The sequence below is a fragment of the Lycium barbarum genome, chromosome 5 (genome assembly GCF_019175385.1).
Source record: "Lycium barbarum isolate Lr01 chromosome 5, ASM1917538v2, whole genome shotgun sequence".
Classification (NCBI taxonomy): domain Eukaryota; kingdom Viridiplantae; phylum Streptophyta; class Magnoliopsida; order Solanales; family Solanaceae; genus Lycium; species Lycium barbarum.
This window is the reverse complement of record NC_083341.1, coordinates 14,895,460-14,913,193: the sequence shown is the minus strand read 5'-3', so window position 1 is coordinate 14,913,193 and position 17,734 is coordinate 14,895,460. Positions and strand designations below refer to the sequence as shown.

At 38.7% G+C, this 17,734-nt stretch overlaps 1 protein-coding gene across 1 annotated transcript; it reads right to left on the bottom strand.

Annotated features, from left to right (window-relative positions):
* Window positions 1-1,659: 1,659 nt before the first annotated feature.
* On the bottom strand, window positions 1,660-2,895 carry LOC132639226 (uncharacterized). Its single transcript, XM_060355693.1, has 2 exons — window positions 2,627-2,895; window positions 1,660-2,584 (listed from the first exon to the last, which is right to left on the bottom strand). Exons 1-2 carry the CDS (start codon window positions 2,893-2,895, stop codon window positions 1,660-1,662), a joined length of 1,194 nt encoding a protein of 397 aa, XP_060211676.1.
* Between the last annotated feature and the right edge of the window lie 14,839 nt (window positions 2,896-17,734).

Below are 17,734 nucleotides of genomic sequence, written 5' to 3'. Positions count from 1 at the left end.
TAATAGTTCTAGTAGATTTGCGCAGTACCTGTACTTCAGGAGACACATCCTGCAAAGGTGAAAAATTGGTAACATCAGGAGTGGATTGTTGAGAGGAAATAGGAGAGGACTCTTGTAAGGGAGAGATGGTATTCCTTCCTGGTGAGTGAACAACATTAGGAGTTGGGTGGGATGTAGAGGTTCTAGGTGAAATGTTAGGAAAAAGGGGTTCTGCAGAAGGGAATGAAGCTGGAAATAGCTTAGCCATAGGCTGGGAATGAGTAAAAGGGAAAATGAGTTCATGGAACTTCAAATTCCTAGTGACAAAAATCTGATTGGTTTTTAGATCCATCACTTTATAACCTTTTTTCCCAAAAGGATATCCCATAAAGACACAAGGGATAGCCCGAGGTGCCAATTTGTCTCTATTAGCAGATAAGGTAGATGCAAAACACAAACATCCAAAGGGCTTCAACCTAGAATAATCAGGTAGCTTGCCAAAAAGTATTTCAAAAGGGGTTCTATACTTGAGTACTTTGGAGGGCAGTAGGTTTATCAAATGTGTAGCTGTTAGTAAACTTTCCCCCCAGTATTTGGTAGGAAGATGTGACTGAAAAAGCAAAGCTCTGCTTACCTCAAGCAAATGTTTGTGTTTTCTTTCTGCTACCCCATTTTGTTGTGGGGTAGCAACACAAGTTGTTTGGTGTATGATCCCCTTCGAAGTAAAAAAATCCGATTCTAAATTCCCTGTCCCAAGTTCATAAGCATTATCAGACCTTATGATTTTGACTTTCTTGGAAAAATATCTCTCTGTATAAGCTAAAAAAGACTTGAGTACTGGAAAGGCATTAGACTTTGTAGGTAAAAGATATGTCCATGTTCCTCTAGAAAAATCATCCACAATAGTTAAAAAATACTTTTCTCCCTTATAGGTTGGAATCTTGTAAGGTCCCCAAGTGTCAATATGTAATAATTCAAAACAATATGTAGATGAAATGGAACTAATAGGAAAAGGAAGCTTGGTTTGTCTTGCCATGGGACAAACATCACAAGGAAAATCATGTTCCTGTTTAGAGATCAATAATCCTTTTATATTGTTCATAGCTGGATAGGGTAGATGTCCTAATCTGAAATGCCAAAGTTTGCTAGAGACAGAATTAACAAAAATGGAATTCATTTCATTGATAGGAATCTTGGTTGACAAGACAGAACTAACTACATTGTTCAAATCTGACGTTACAACATGAGGATTTAAAACATCAGATAAAACTGTAGTAGTACTTTTAGGAGAAACCGAAACAGACTTAAAAACAGAAAACTTGGAAAAATTGCTGGAAAAGGAAGTGTCATTCTGAAGTACGTAGAGTCCTGCAGCACAATCACCAAACTTCTCACCCATCTTCAAGTTGGAAAGGTCCTGAAAGAAGCAACCATGCTTAGTGAAAAGAACACCAAAATCTGTTTCTATGCAAAATTGACTAACAGACAAAAGGTTGTGTTTAAATGAAGGGACATAGAGAACATTTTCTAAGTGTATTTTAGGAGATAAGATAACAGATCCAACTTGTCTAACTTGAACTTTGTAGGAATTAGGAAGAGTGACAGTTATTGGACTAGGAAGGACTTTGATATTAAAAAGTAAAGTTTTGTCATGAGTCATATGTTGTGAGGCTCCTGAGTCTATGATCCAGGAGTCCTTGAACAGTTTGAAAAAATGTGTAAAGCAACCAGAATACCAGCTAGATTAGCAGAAGCTTCCTGGGAATTTCCCGAGTGCAATGACTGTAACATCTGAGCCAAATGATCAAGCTGCTCCTTTGTGAAAGCCTTTGAGTTAAATATATCAGACACAGTTTTTGTTGCAAAAGCTTGAGCTCCTGAACCTGCTGCCTCATCAGTTCTTACTGCATTTACCTTAGCATTTTGACTCTTTTTAGACTTTGGATTTGTGAACTTGAAATCTTCTGGGAAACCAATTAGCCTATAGCATTTGTCCCTGACATGATTTGTCCTTTTGCAGTATATGCAGAACAGGTTGTTTTTCCCAGCATATGTTTGTGTATATGATTGTGCATTACCCCTGTAACCATTATTACCTCTTTCTTCTCCCCAATTCTTAGTAGACTGGTTAGGATGTTTAAAACCAACAGTAGAATGAAAAGGTGAGGAGTCAGTAGAAACATGGATACCTGAATGCACTTGCTTTTGAGATTCCTGGTGTAACACAATAGAATAGGCCTGAGCTGCAGTAGGCAGTGGTTTCATCATAAGTATATTACCCTTTGTTGCTGAATATGCATCATTTAGACCCATCAAAAACTGGATTAACTTCATATCCTCATTGTTTTTCTGGTTATGTGCCTTTGCTCCACATTTGCACTCACATGTGCAAGTTACAAAAGTGTTCAACACCTTTAACTGATCCCAAATCCTTTTCAACTTGGTGAAATATGAAGCTACATCACTGGTACCCTGACTAATGTTATTTAGATCTCTTTGCAGTTGGAACAGTTTGGACCCATCAGGCTGCCCGTACTTCTCTTCCAATTCACTCCACAACTCAGCTGTTGTTTGGGAGTAAATGACACTTTCAGAGATGTCTTTACTTAACGAGTTCAATAGTCAAGCAATGACCATGTCATTGCACCTCTGCCATTGACCATACAAAGGTGAGGTCTCAGTTGGAATTTCAGTTTTAGGATTTATAAAACTCAATTTGTTTTTAGCTGAAAGGGATATTAAAACCCCTCGCTTCCAGTTTCCATAGCTTGTTCCATCAAAAGTAACATTCACCAGATTCATACCAGGTGAATCTGATGCTGTTAAATGATACGGATGAGTGGAATCAACAGCTTGGTTTGATGATGTTGAATCTGAAGAAGCTAGAACAATTGTTGGATCAACTGGTGGAGTCATTTTGATCCTGATCTTTCAAGAATGAAAGCAGATTTGGAAAAGAAAAAAAACGAGAGAAGAACAAGTAAACAAGTCACCCTCTAGCTTGAAAGCTCTGATACCATGAAGACATTTGCGGAAATTAACAAGCTAGATGGACATTTTTAGGAAACAAATTCCTTTTGTATTTCTTTTCCTCTCCTGCTCTATTACAAACTATCACTATGTATTTATATATGTAATTAGGACCTAAGTGTAAATAAATAACTTGTGAAGAAAAACCTACAGCTGTAAGAAATTGTAACAGAAATATGTACACCTATTGTATATTCTAGAAGCATCTAAGGATAAGAATATTCCTATACTATGTATTGTTTGCTTTGTTGTATCTGTACAAGGCTAAATCAGAATAAGCCCAAAGATAAGAGATCAGCCCAGTTCAATAAATGAATTTACTTTGGCCCAAACAAACTAATGACCCAGGCCCAAATATACTTTATCAGACTTGGAACATTTTGAGCCTTGTATTCATCGAACAGAGGTGTCCTCTGTTGTTCCTTCTTCTTCATTGTGATTTAGGAGTCTTTTACTGTCAACAATACTTCCCTTTTGTGTAACTATTCACCTTTCCAATTTTACATCGAATCGTATGGTCATGTCACTTGCTAAAAATAAAAGGTGGAGATATTAAATAAGAAAAGCGAAGGATGTTAGTGGAAAAGCCAGCCTAGAAAACAAGACATCACAGCTTTGTTTCCTTTTGTTTGTTACTTTTCTTTGATAATATCCCTCCTTCACTCCTTTTCTAAAGTCGGCTCAAGTTACAAATTAAATTAAAAATATTTTTATATTTCTATTCAGTCACAGAAAGAATTGATGATTTGCAAAAATGAAAAAAAAAAAAAAAATTGATAAGCAAAAATGATTTACTGACCGTGAAAAAATAGAGTCCCAATCTTCATTTCGTTGTCATTATATTTGTCCCGTTGGCAATTGAGAACGTGGGACCTCAGGTTAAGCGCTCAGGAATTCTATCAATCTCATAATAACTATTGGAGGTCTTTCATCACTTAATTATGGTTAAGTAATATGTATTTCACATTAATTTTAAACTGCTAAAGTTAAATTATTTGATGTAATATAAACACCGTGCACAGGTATTTCATGATCTATATAAATAACAATTGGCAACATTGATTGTCTGAGACTCGATAGATTTTTAGATACATTATTATATTAAATTTGATTGAATTTGATAAAAGAAACCTAATTAACCCTTGAATAATCGAAAATGATCTTTTATGCCCACTAGAAAATTAATGATTTTGCAAATATCTCATATAACTAATTACATTTGTAATGAATTACAAAATCGTCTATGGTTGTCATTTGAATTTTTTTAAAACTTCGTCTTAACAGGCTACTACTGTACATGTTACTCTTTCTATTCCATATTACGTGATGCTTTTTTTAATTCAGTTAAAAAGAAATGATATATTTCAATTGAAATATATGTACTGGGCGTTGCTCTACTGGAGGGTATCCTAACCCAAATTTAAAAGTCTATCAAAAAGTGCCATAGGAACAAAGTAAGTAAAATTATTTTTGGAAGACAGCTGGTTTTTGTGCCTTCCTTTTGGACAAAATTCTCACGCTTCGCTTTCTTTGTTTATTTTTGGTCTCGACCTACATATTATTAAGTTGAGTTTTCTGGAACTTACACTCTAACTATTCTTTGCTTTACGGTTGAACTTAAGTTGTATACTAAATAATGTTACACTATCAAGGTATAGTTTCGCTAGTTGTAGTAAATCGTTACGTTATTTTTTAGATTATATACCAATCTATACTTGTAACATATAGTTTTTAAGTTATAACTTAATACGTAACATGATCTTTATACACTTATACAGTCACCCAATCAGTGTATACAACTTAAAAAATTATTAAATTTTGTGACTTTGGTACTCGTCACACTACTAGAAACAAAGGTTTTTCCCACCGATATTCAATGGGAAATTTGTGCTACAAAACATGATTTTCCTACCCCATTCCCACCGAACTAGCTCACTAGGAAAATGGATGATGGAAAACAGATTCTCATTGAAACGCTGGGAAATTTTCTAATTTTTCCATGTGAAAAGACTACTTCTTTTATTTTTCCCATCGACATTCAGTGAGAAATAGCCACTGATCATTTTTCAGTGGGAAAATATAGATTTTCTAGTAGTATCATGCTTTGAATTCAAACCTCCAACAAGGGAAGATTAGAGGCGGAAGGAGGAGGCGAATCCAGGATTTCAAGAGGATGGGTTCACCATTAGCTATGAGATTTTTCGATTTCTTTTGCCTTTGGTTCGTTGCAGCTTAGCGCCAATGGTTTTTTTTTTTTATTTATTTTGTCTTTTGGGACTTGGGGTAATTAGAAGTAAAGGGAAAAACAAAAAAAGTCATTAGTAATATAAAAAAAACCACTTTTTGCCTTTTGGGTAATTAGAATTATAGAAAAAAAAGATTTAGAATAATATAAAAATGAAAGTTAAAAGGCTGCTTTAGAAAATAAAAGCAAAAAACAAATAAGCGCAAGAGCTCGAGTTCGATCCCAAGATCTTGAGGAAATATACATAATCCCTAACCAGTGCTCCACTCAGCCTAGTTTGACCATATGTTCCTTCGGTTAATATTAGATATTTTTTCAGAATTATACACATAATATATTGAGTTTAATCGAGTAACCATGTGTTCACGTGACCCAATTTTAAGCATAAAATCGCCTCTGGCTCAAGGGGTTCATCCGAACTTCTATGCAGGAAAATTATGTTGTTCAAGGACAAAATTAATTTTTATGTATATATAACAAATGTTGAATCTCCTTACCTTCTTTATATTTTGAATTCTAGCCCTCGGAGAAAATTTTGACTCTGTCACTGCCTCCTATATCTTGTGAATGCTTAATGAAGCTGATTATGACAGATGCTAGTTTGTAGCATATTTGCTAAATATGTAAAAGGAGCGAGTCTGGCGCCCCCAGATAATCCTCAAAAGTTCATTCTAATGTGTAGTAGAGCAGAATTTGATTAAAAAGTGTAAATAACATGTAGTCCTATGCAGAAGAATACATAAAGGCCTCAATCATTAAAATGTTCAGGAATCATCTACACGTTCATATTTTTCCTCTTAAATTCTATTATCAAACGATTCGGATAAGTGGGAGCCTTAGTAGACGGGAATTGTCGAATTTTGTAGCATAATATATAGATTGAGATTAGCATTCTAGTGCACTTGAGGGCCTTGAGGCTGCGCTTATCACATTATCAAACCACAGACCAAACATTGATACGACTGTATTAGGACAATATATGAAGAGGAATGGACACATTGAGAATCGAATTATTCTGATTCCACCGATATTACTAGACTACATATAAATATGCATAGGTCATCTAGTAGGTGTCTTTGTTGGGATATATATTTAGAGGAATAAGTTACAACTAATGAAGACAGTGTACATGAGATTTGATTTGCAAGCTGATATGTTCTTGGTCTATTACTAATTAATTTGTGTATGAAATTCATTCCTTAGTCTTTAGACGTACTATAATTAAGTAATTAAAAGTGTTCTTTCTATTTTTTTATATCTAAACCGCTCACCAGGCTTTCAACTCCGTGGTGATGGGGTATTAGGCCGAGACCCCTTCCTTGTATATTAAAATCCAAAAGGAAGATACAGGAAGGAGGGAACATGAAAATTTACTTTTTTTGTTTTTTCATTTTTACATACCTCCTTAAAACTTTAGATGAGTATTATAGCCTGTTTGGTCAAGCTTATTTTTCTCCAAAAATGCTAAAAATAAGTGCTTATTTTAAAAAGGGAGGTAACGGCTAAGGTTTTGGGAGAAAATAAGTATTTTTGGGGAATAGCAGAAACAGTTTTTCAGAAGTTAAGAAAAAAAAAAGCTTTTGCCCAAAAACACTTTTGAGAAAAATACACTTGGAAGCACTTTTTAAAGCTTGACCAAACACTAATTGCTGATTAAAAGTGCTTTTTAAATTAATTGGCCTAACACAAGCTGTTTTTCGCGAAAAATACTTTTATAAAAAGTACTTTTTAAAATAAGTTGATTTTAGATTGATAACTTAGTCATCTATTGTATATAAAAATAGATGTGTTAGTAACTGCACACTAAAGAAGACCCATATATGGGTAAATATGGGAATACAAAGTGTTCTTCATGACTGTGAGACTCTTTTAGAGCGTTGCATTGGTCCCTATCCAAAAACTGTTAGGGAGCAAAAAATTCATCTAGTATCCAGAGTTCTAGTTTTATGCTTCCTAATTCTAAAACTAGGCATACCAATGTGATCCAGCCTCACATAGTATATATATCAGAGCAAGCAAAGTTCCTGGTTCCGAGTCACACTACCATTCACAAAAGAAAAAAACTTTCTCGTGGTTGGCTCATGTAAAAGAATCAGCCCCGTAAAAATTCAATGATACGGATGAACTCTCTGTGTATTTCATTCAAAGAGGAGAACCTCTTTCATATTTATACAAGTATACAACATCTTGAAAAAAAACTATGTAGAGAAGATATTTCATCATAAATCCTAATATTTGAAAGACTCCTATACAGGCATACAGGCTGATGAGCTTAATTCCCTGCTAACCATAATTCCTTAAGAGGTCGTTTGGTAGCTGGACAAGAGGCAAGTTATTCATGTATTAATTTTTGCATTAATTAACTTATATCACGCTTGGTAGCTAGTAAAGAGACACCTTATTCATGTATTAATTTCTGCATGCTTATACAACGTTTGATAGCTAGTTAGGAAGTAAGTTATTCATGTATAAAATTAGTACGATGTTTGGTTTGCAATATAGAAACACGCATAACTAATACATGTATAAGTTATAAGGGAATCTATGTATTATTTTATGCAGGGTAGAAGATGGAATAACTAATACATGAATAAAAAGTTGAAATGACATTATTACCCTTATCACTCCCTACTTAAATACTTTCCTTGTCTAAATAATTTTTTTTTATATATTTTACTATAATATTTTAATATTTCGTAAAAAGATATTTTAATTTTAATTGTAAACGAATATTTTAATTTTAAGAAGTATATAAATATTTATTAACTTTTAATAACAAACCAACATTCGAAGAAATAATTTATGCATAATTAAACCCTGCATAACTAATACCTGAATTACTAATACTTTGCATAATCATAACTAGTTACCAAACGACCCCTAACAGGTCCGCATGTGGGGAACATATTAAAATGTAATATAATTAATTACTTAAAGTGTGTTCTCTTAAATAACTTAATTTTAATAAATAAGATCTTACATTTCAAACACCTAGAATTTAAGAAAATTAATTGAGAATTACAAAAGTCGCTGCTTCTATGTTTTGAAGGATTATGGATACTTTGGCACTTGCGACTAATAATTTAGAAACACTATATGTAATTGTGGTAAATTCAAGATCTTGAGTCTGTTGTCCCCCCTACGCTCACTCCGAGCAAGACATAGTATTTGTATGGGGTAAAAGCATGTTCGGGCTCGAGTACCCATTATGGCCACAGGGATTGTCCAGCTGGTTCCCATTCTCACCAACTCCCGTCACATCAGCAGTCATCCGTCAGAGTGCCACCACAAGTATACATGTTGGGGTGGCAGAAAGGTCACGTCGGTTGTATCTTGGGGATTATGAAAAGTTGAGGAGTGGCTTATATAAACCTAGCTTAGGGTAGAAGGAAGGGGCATTCGGCAAAACGTGTATCTGGGCGAGCCTTCCCAAGCGGAAGCTCGGAGAGTTAGGGGTATCTACACAGCTGTCCTTCACCCCCACCAACTCGGGTCGTGTCCGCAGACCTCAATCAGTGTGTCATAGCAGAAACGCATATCGAGCCAAAGTCGTGTCACATCACCCGAACGTTAGGGTTAAAAAAGTCTTGTTTAGGCTTATATGAGGAGTCTTAGGAGAGAAGAAAGGTATCATCTTCTTTCACACACACACTCTTGTAAACATCATTCAATTCTTATAAGAGCAGGGTATATACACAGAATCATTACTTTCTAGTCTTCTTTATCTGCTTTGATCAATTTATATTACCTTTTTAGCTCATTCGACTGTATCACGATCTAAAATTCTCCGTACCGAGCCCATAAAAAGAGTTCTCGGGGTTAGATACGTGCCACTTGTCTTCAAACCCTAAGAAAAAAATCTCTAGCTGATTTTTTGGTTAAACTCGATTTCACCAAAAAATAGTTTGGCGCTGTCTGTGGGGATAGACAATTGTGGTGTCGTCCTGACCTAAAGTAGAAAACCTTAAAAGACTCACTTAGGTCTAGAGTTGTTCTGTTAAAAAAAAAAAAACGTTTGATCATGCCTGTAACAGCTAGCAGCATGTCAGGAAGCAGTGTTCCAATAGGAACGAAGGACCCACAAGGCTTGCAGTTGAGAAACCAGCAAAACTTTGTCAAAAAAAAATCAACCCTGAATTGGAAGAGCAGGTAGAGAGGGAGGAGATAACGCCACCCCAGGAGGAAACCCATTACGAAGCCCCAGCTAAGAAAGACCATAAGGAAACCTTTGACGAAGGCCCAACTATGAAAGACCATCTTGACCAGTAGGCAGAAAGCATGGAGAGGCTTTCTCGATGACTTTATTCCGAGAAAAGAAAAGACGCACTCACCTTATGGTGGACGGAATGTACAAAACAGAAGATCCCCTATCGGAGATAACTCTAGCAGGAGTTCTGGAATCGAATAGTGCCATGATGAAACATATGGTAAAGATGATGAGTCTCGGGGCTAGGGGAACACCGGTTGAATGCCCTACGGATAACCCGAAGGTTATTAAGGCGCCTGGGACTCCCGATGTGGACACTGAACAGATGGAGCCGGAGTCGGTCAAACAGAGTGCAGACTTGGCAAGGATCGCCAAATTAGAAAAAGAGCTCCACGACCAGATGAGCCAAATACTTGGGGCTCCCCCGATCCTAAAAGGGGCGGGAGCGATAAAATATGGAAAGATTTCATACAAACAAAGTGCGGCTCCCGCGTTCATCCCAAAGAAATTCAAAATGATGAATATTCCTAAATATGATGGAACCACAAATCTGGAGGAGCACCTAATGATCTTTGAAGCAACCATCACTGGACATGACCTCAAGCGGTACGAGATCGAATCAGTCATGCTGAAAAATTTTCAACGCACGCTTGCCAAGGGAGCGCTTTCTTGGTACAATATCTTGCTTGAAAACTCTATTGACTCTTTTGATGTTCTTGCAGATACATTCGTAAAAGCTCATGCCGGGGATTGAAGGGTCGAGACGCAGAAAGAGGATATCTTTGCTATGAAGAAGAGGAATGATGAGATGCTCTGCAACTACGTGGAAAGGTTCCAACAAGAAAGGATGTTGTTGCCCGCCATAACGGAAGATTGGGCTGCTGCGACATTTGGGGATGGGTTGAACATCGATGGTTCAGAGGCATCGACAAAGTTGAAAGAAAGCTCGAGGGCGTTCCCCGCCAAGTCTTGGAATGAGGTTAACAACAGATACACAACCAAGATGAGAATAGGGTACAACCTCAGAATTAGACCCCAGACAGAAATGAGAAATAAGCCGCAGGAGAGGCTTGTGAATGCCCACCCCGCCAGACAAAGGAACCCGCGAGATTGGTATGAATCGTTTGCAACTCGTCTCCCTCCAAGGGGCGACGCGAGAACCCAAAGACCGGCTCAGGAAAGTAAGGAAGGAGACGCCCAGGAAACCCTCAGTTAACTCGGGCCCTCCGAGCGTGGCATCATATAATTTAAATGAGGAAGCTGGGGAACTGGTCATGGCCATGAAAAAAATGAAGGAAGCGAGATTTTTGATAACAACACGGTCTAACCTAAATATACGCGATGTAGAATTATGGTGTGAGTTCCACACCCTCGCCGGACACTCGACCGAAGATTGTAAGCATTTGCGTTATGAGGTAACAGACTTATTGCGAAGGGGACACCTGAAGGAGTTTCAAATGCACTCGGGAGAAAGAAACTGGGACTCTCCACGAACAATGAATGCCCCTGGGCATGATCAATGTGATTTTTTAGGCAAAGGTTGTCGGGGTGATAACCCAAGGTCCTCGTGACAACAAACCCTCTCTTTCCAGAAAAGGAGAGAGGACCCCGTTACGTTTAAAGCTGTGGGAAGAAAGGAATTCGATGGTCCACACACTGATGCATTGGTAATATCTCTTCAAATTTCTAATTTTAACATTAAGCGTGTGCTTGTCGATCCAAGTAGCGCTGTCAATGTTGTGCAACTCCGAGTTCTCAAGGAAATGCAGTTAGTCCGGGTTCAACTTATCAAGTGAGACCACACAAAGGCAAATCGAGCTGGTTACGCATGTTCAGGGGGTCTGCGTAAAGGCTCTGTTTGACGTCTTGGAGGGCGACATGCCTTACAAAATGATAATACGAAGACTGTGGTTGCACAACATGAAGGCGGTCCCTTCTACTTTCCATCAAGTCATGAAATTCCCCACCCCTTGGGGGATGGCCAAATTCCAGTGGTACCCAGAACCCAGTCTAAAAAGCACAGCCCAACGATCGCTGGGGATGGGCAAATGGATAATGCATGCTACCAATTACAGAACACCGATCTCGGGCCCTAGCTCATGGTCGGGCATGAAAAATGGATGGAACAGGTAAAGGACTTACCCAGTGAGGGTCCGCAAGAAAGGACACCGAGATGAGTTGTTGCACCAAAAGAGGTAGACGCGGGAATGATCATACCTGAGGACCTCGAACTCACCGCATGCTATCCAGACCTGCCAAAGGAATAGGCATACCTGGGATCGAGCTTGGAGCCAGAGTCCCGGGGGAAATTGCTTAAGTTTTTAAGGCATAATATGAATATCTTCACTTGGTCGGGTTTAGACGTTACAGGCATCCCTCCAGAGTCGATCATCCATAAGCTAAGCGTAAACCCTAACTACCAGCCGATTAAGCAGAAAAAGAGCTCGATGTCGGAAGAGCGCAGCTAATTCGCTATGGAAGAGGTAGCCCGACTCATTGATCATGGAGCGGTCAGGGAGGTAAAATATCCAGATTGGTTGGCTAATGTTGTGGTACTTTCTAAAAAGCTTGATGGCTTTCGAATGTATTTAGATTTGAAAGATTTAAACAAAGCATGCTTGAAGAGCTCGTACCCTATGCCCCGCCTAGATCAGGTGGTCGATTCGGTGGCCGGGCACGAGTTACTCAGCTTTCAGGACGTGTTTTCAGGGTTCGACCAAATTTAGTTGGACCCCGCGGACCAGGAAAAGACTTCGTTCATCACGGAGCATCGAACCTACTGCTATAATGTCATGCATTTTGGCTTGAAAAACACAGGGGTCACCTTTCATCGGTTGACCCATTAGATATTCTAGCATCAGATAGGTCGGAGTATTGAAATTTATTTGGATGACATAATTGTTAAATCCCTGGGAATAGAGGAGCACATAAGACATTAGTAAGAAGCATTCGATATTCTTTGTGCCCACAACTTGAAGTTGCATCCAGAAAAATATGTCTTTGGAGTCTGCTCCGGTAAATTCTTGGGGTTCATCGTGTCCAACAGGGGCATCAAGGTTATCCGAGCGTGGCCAGAAGTTCTTCAGTGTGCTTAAAAAGAAAAAAGATTTCGAATGGACCTTGGAGTGCCAGCAGGCTTTGAGAGATTTGAAGAAATACTTATCAAATCCGCCCCTGCTAGCGAGACCGGAGGAAGGAGAACCCCTACTGATCTATTTGGCTGTTTCAGAAACTGCGGTAAGTGTTGTGCTTATCCACGAAGAAAAAGGTATGCAATCCCCTATATATTATATCAGCAAGGCCTTATTGGAGGCTGAGTGGCGTTACACGCACCTCCAAAAGTTGGCCCTGACTTTGGTAGTTGCGGCCCGAAAGATAAGACTATACTTCCAGTCTCACCCGATATGCGTGGTAACCTCTTTTCCTTTAAGGAACATTTTACATAAACCTGAGCTTTCGGGCCAGTTAACAAGTTGGTCGATTGAAGTGTGCACGTATGACATCACTTATCAACCTCAAACTGCTATCAAGTCACAAGCCTTAGCGGACTTCGTCGCTGATTATAGTCCGGGCATGATGCTCTACGCTCAGAAAGAGGCGATTCGAGAATTCAAAATGCCTTCGGGAAATGGATCCTACATACGGATGAGGCCACTAATATAAAAGAGACGGGGCTTGGAATTGTCTTGACTGCTCCATCGGGAGACACAGTCAGGAAAGCCATTAAATGTTTATCTTTAACTAACAATGAGGCTGAGTATGAGGCAGTAATTGCAAGGCTTGAATTGGCTCGAGGACTACGGGCTGACAAGGTAGAATTAAAAAGTGATTCTTAATTGATCATAAACCAGATCCTCGGCAAATATGAGGCCAAAGACGAGCGGATGCGGGAATATTTGAACAGGGTCCTGGCATTGCTATCTCGCTTCCAATAGTGGAGGGCCACCTAAATCCCTCGAGAAATGAACGCACAAGCCGACGCCTTGGAAAATTTGAGTTCCTCAGCTGAAACAATGGGGAGGGATCAGATTCCATAGTCCACCGCTGCACTCCATCTTAGACCCGGGACTACATGAGGTGAACTCTGCTAGCCTGACATGGGACTGGCGGAACGATATCGTAAACTACCTGCAGAACAGAACTCTCCTCAAAGATGCCAAATTTGCACGAGCTATAAGATTCAAAGCTGCACGGTATTATATGGATAAAGGAGAGATGTATCAAAGGTCATATCTTAGTCCGCTGGCCAAATGCTTCGGACAAACGGAATCGGAGTACGTAATGAGAGAGATGCACGAAGAAAGTTGTTAGAACTATTCCAGTTATGAGTCAGTGGTCCGGAAGATAGTCAGGCTGGATATTATTGGTCACGGATGGATGAAGATGCCAAAGCTTTTGTTTAAAAATGCGACAAATGTCAGCGATATTCCCCCATGATACACCGGCCTCCGAAGTTGCTCCATTCGGTAATAGCCTTATGGCCCTTCCTGAAATGGGGGATTGATATCGTAGGGCCAATGCCAGGGGCCGTGGGAAATGTCTGGTTCCTATTGGTGATGACAGTTTACTTCTCGAAATGGGTAAAGGCGAAGGCCTATAAAAAATCGGGTAAAAGAGGTGATAGACTTCATATGGGATCATATCATTAGTAGGTTTAGGGTACCAAAAGAAATAACGTACAACAATGGCCCTCAGTTTATAGGGGCAATGATCACTAAGTTCCTAGAAGGGTTGGAGGTCAAGCGAATAGCTTCTTCTCCATACAACCAATGCACAAACGGGCAGGTAGAGTCCACTAACAAGATTCTGGTCTAGGATATCAAAAAGAAGTTAGAAGATGCCAAGGGAATTACTTGAGGTGCTGTGGGCATACAGAACCACAGATAAAACTAGCACCAGGGAAACCCCATTTTCGCTAGTATATGGGGCTGAGGCCTTAATACCTTCAAAAATCGGAGAACCCAGCATAAGGTACACTCAAACAACATAAGAGTCCAACGGTGAAGCATTAGCGATTAATCTGGACCTATTGGAAGAGCGCCGCGAAATGGCACTCATACGAATGGTAGTGCAGAAGCATAGGGTTGAGAGGTATTTCAAGAGAAAGACAAACTTGAGGCACTTCAAGGTTAGGGATTATGTTCTCCGTAAGGTCACACTCACGACACGGGATGTCAGTGCGGGTAAGCTGGGACCCAATTGGGAAGGCCTATCCCAGATAGTAGGGGTCACAAGCAAGGGATCCTATTGGATCAAGGACAAGAACGGGAAATAATTAAGAAATAGCTATAACGTTAGTCACCTCAAGAGATACTATCTCTAAGGAAGGCTTCAGGTATGAACTCGAAATATTTATCTGTCACCAACTTGATTTTTCCCCCTTAATAGGGACTGCCCCCAGAAGAACATGTTTTGATCAAACCTGGGATGTACCTTTCACTCTTTTCCTTGATTGAGATTTTGTCCCAAATGGGTTTTTTCTGGCAAGGTTTTTAACAAGGCAACTATCCAGATGCGCACCGTGCTTAGCTAATGATGGGATACTTGGGAAGATGGATAGATACGGGAAGCCATATATTCAAACCCTTGGAATCGTGCATTCTAGTACTGGGGGAGATGAGGGTATACATAACCGGACGGATAGCCAAGATTTCCAAAACAAACTTTTTCGGGAACACGCACCCACAAGCTGGGACTGTCGACTCCTCACTCTCCCTTTTGTGTTTTTGTTGTTGTTGAATATTGAAAGTTTTACGAGAACTCTGTAAAAGTCCTAAAAAGGCTCATGTATTGGTTGGATGACCAGCTCATCCCAGATTCAGAAATGGAATAAGGATCCTTACTTATTTCTCTATTGTTTTCATCAATGGTTGACATAAAAAAAATGTTCGAGGCAAAATCGAACTCAAAACTACTTCAAACACACTATACAGCCTTAGAGCCTCCGAGCGTATAGGTTCCATGAACCTTTGTGCCATTAAATGAGATTGAGACGTCTTCCTCAACAGCATCGAAATGAAAGGGCATTTTCTTTATTGGGGATTAGATAATTAATTCTCGACCGCAAAAAGTGTTTTCGAAGGTGACATTGATATGAACCCAACAAGCACAAGGCCTTTCACTAGAAGTCAAGCAAGAGAACTTCAAGAGTTGCAAGCCTTGTTCATGAAGAAGAAATTCTTGGAGGAGATTGGAGAGAAGACTTCGCGGATTTACAACGTTTGGGAGTTGGCATTGGAAGAGTTGCAAAGTGGCTAGAAGCGCAAAATGGCTAAAAGTGCAACTATGGGGCTAAGATTGCAATTTGAGGTCATACTTGCCAGTTATGGGGTTAGAATGGCAATTGGAGGTCATAATTGCAAGTTATGAGGCTTTGGATGCAATTGAAGACCCATGTGGGTATTTTTGCAAAAGAGTCACTTTAGGGCCTTTTGGTGTAATAGACATTAGTATAAATAATTCTTTTCATCCATTTGGAAGACTCAGATTGGATATTGTGTGAACTTATATTTTGAGAGATTTAGTTAATAGATAGTTTGTTCGGTTGATTATTGACTAAGTGTAATTTCTTAGTTGTGCATTGAATTGCAAATTCCATTGAATTCATGTTAGGTTGCTCATTTGTGGAATCATTTGAGTCCTTCCTTGAGCTCAAATTTCTTAGGTTCTTAGGGTTGAATCAAATTTGAAGGGATTGAGTTTGATATACCCAATTTTGCCCATAGATTTACTATCTTTTGGGTCTAGTATCTATCCTTTTATCTTCTTTCAATTTCCCCATGTTCCTTTTTATTTTCTTTTGTTGTTTTTGAATTCTTAGAGTTTCCTTAGGCTGAATCTTATCATTTGGTATCAGAGCATAGGCTAAGAGATTGTTCTTACAATTTCTAATCCTAGGCTCAAATTCAAAAAAAAAAAAAAATTGAAAATAAAAAAAAATCGAAAATTACAATTGTGGTTGGATTTGAGTGTTTTTGAAGGTGATTTGAGTTCGTTGTGGTGGAAAACATCTGGAAACGATATTTGAAGTCATTTGGGTAAGGATTGAAGTTTCCACCATTAGAGGTTCAACAAAGCTTGAAGAACTCAAAGTGGGTGTTGTTGATTTGGATTGAAATTGACTTCAATAGGTATTGGGCTTTGTTCTCCTATCAAAGAGGAACCTATACCCGAAAGTTGGAGGAAAAACGAGTTGGAATTAAGGTACTTGGAATTTTGAATGTTCTTCATGTTGTTGAGGACATTCATATATTCATCTTGAGGAAGAAGGCCAAAAAGGAAGGTTTGATCTAAAATTTTCCAAGTCCAAGTGCAAAAGGTGTTAAAACAGCCCAAAATGGTAATTACTAGGTTTTTATGGGCCTAAGGAAGTCAATAAGGTCAGAAATCCGACCCAAGATCCAAGAAATTTGAGTACGAGATGTCATCAGGGGAACTGGTATACGGTCCATTGTGCGAACCGTATAAAATTCTATGGGACGTCAAATTGCGATGTTAAAATCCAGCCAACAAAGTTGCTTACTGTGACGCGTTGACGTTATAATTGTACGACCATAAAAATTTCTATGGATTGTCAAATCCCAGCGTCAAAATCAGGCCAGAAAATTTACTTACTGTGACACGTTGACGGTATAATTATACGGACCATATAATTTCCTGCGGAGAGTCAAAATTCCACCACAAAAAGTACAAAAGTTTCAGAATTTTGACGATCCACTTCTACGGTCTGTCAAAATTTATACGAACCGTATAAAACCTGATTCCCAGCCGTATAATTTCCCGGGTACGAGTTAACTTTCATCTTATTTATTTGATTTCCAAAGCCTCATATCTTGTTCTCAAATCAATTCACTTATCAAAAATTTCTGAGCCTTGATTGTAAGTGATCCCTATTCCTTAGGTAGGGAACAAAAAAAAAGGTATAGAATTTTAAAAATTTTTGTTATTTCAAATTGATACATTGGCTCAATTGAGGCTTCAAGACCCCGTTTTCAAGTTATCACCTACCCGGGCTCGAAATTTTATTTATTTTCCTTTTTTAGCATTCCATTTTCTTGTGTCTCTCAACTAGTAGCCATTTGGTAGTTGTTCCTACTTGTATCTACTAGTTCTTGTGTCCGCATTTGTTTCGTGCTAATTTCTTTCAAGCTTTTCTTCGTTTTATCTGGTTGAAATTTCTTTGGCTCTCGTCCGTTTGATTTTGTGTCGTCATTCTTTCATCGTAACAAGAATCCATTCTACCACAAAGGATAAGCAACGTGTGAATTTAATTG

What these genes read in the sequence shown, in the direction of transcription:
- LOC132639226 (XM_060355693.1), bottom strand. Translation starts at nt 2,895, where the DNA reads ATGACTCCACCAGTTGATCCAACAATTGTTCTAGCTTCTTCAGATTCA. An exon ending in TTGTATGGTCAATGGCAGAG is followed by an intron (nt 2,585 to 2,626) that starts GTGCAATGACAT and finishes GAACTCGTTAAG; the next exon opens with TAAAGACATCTCTGAAAGTG.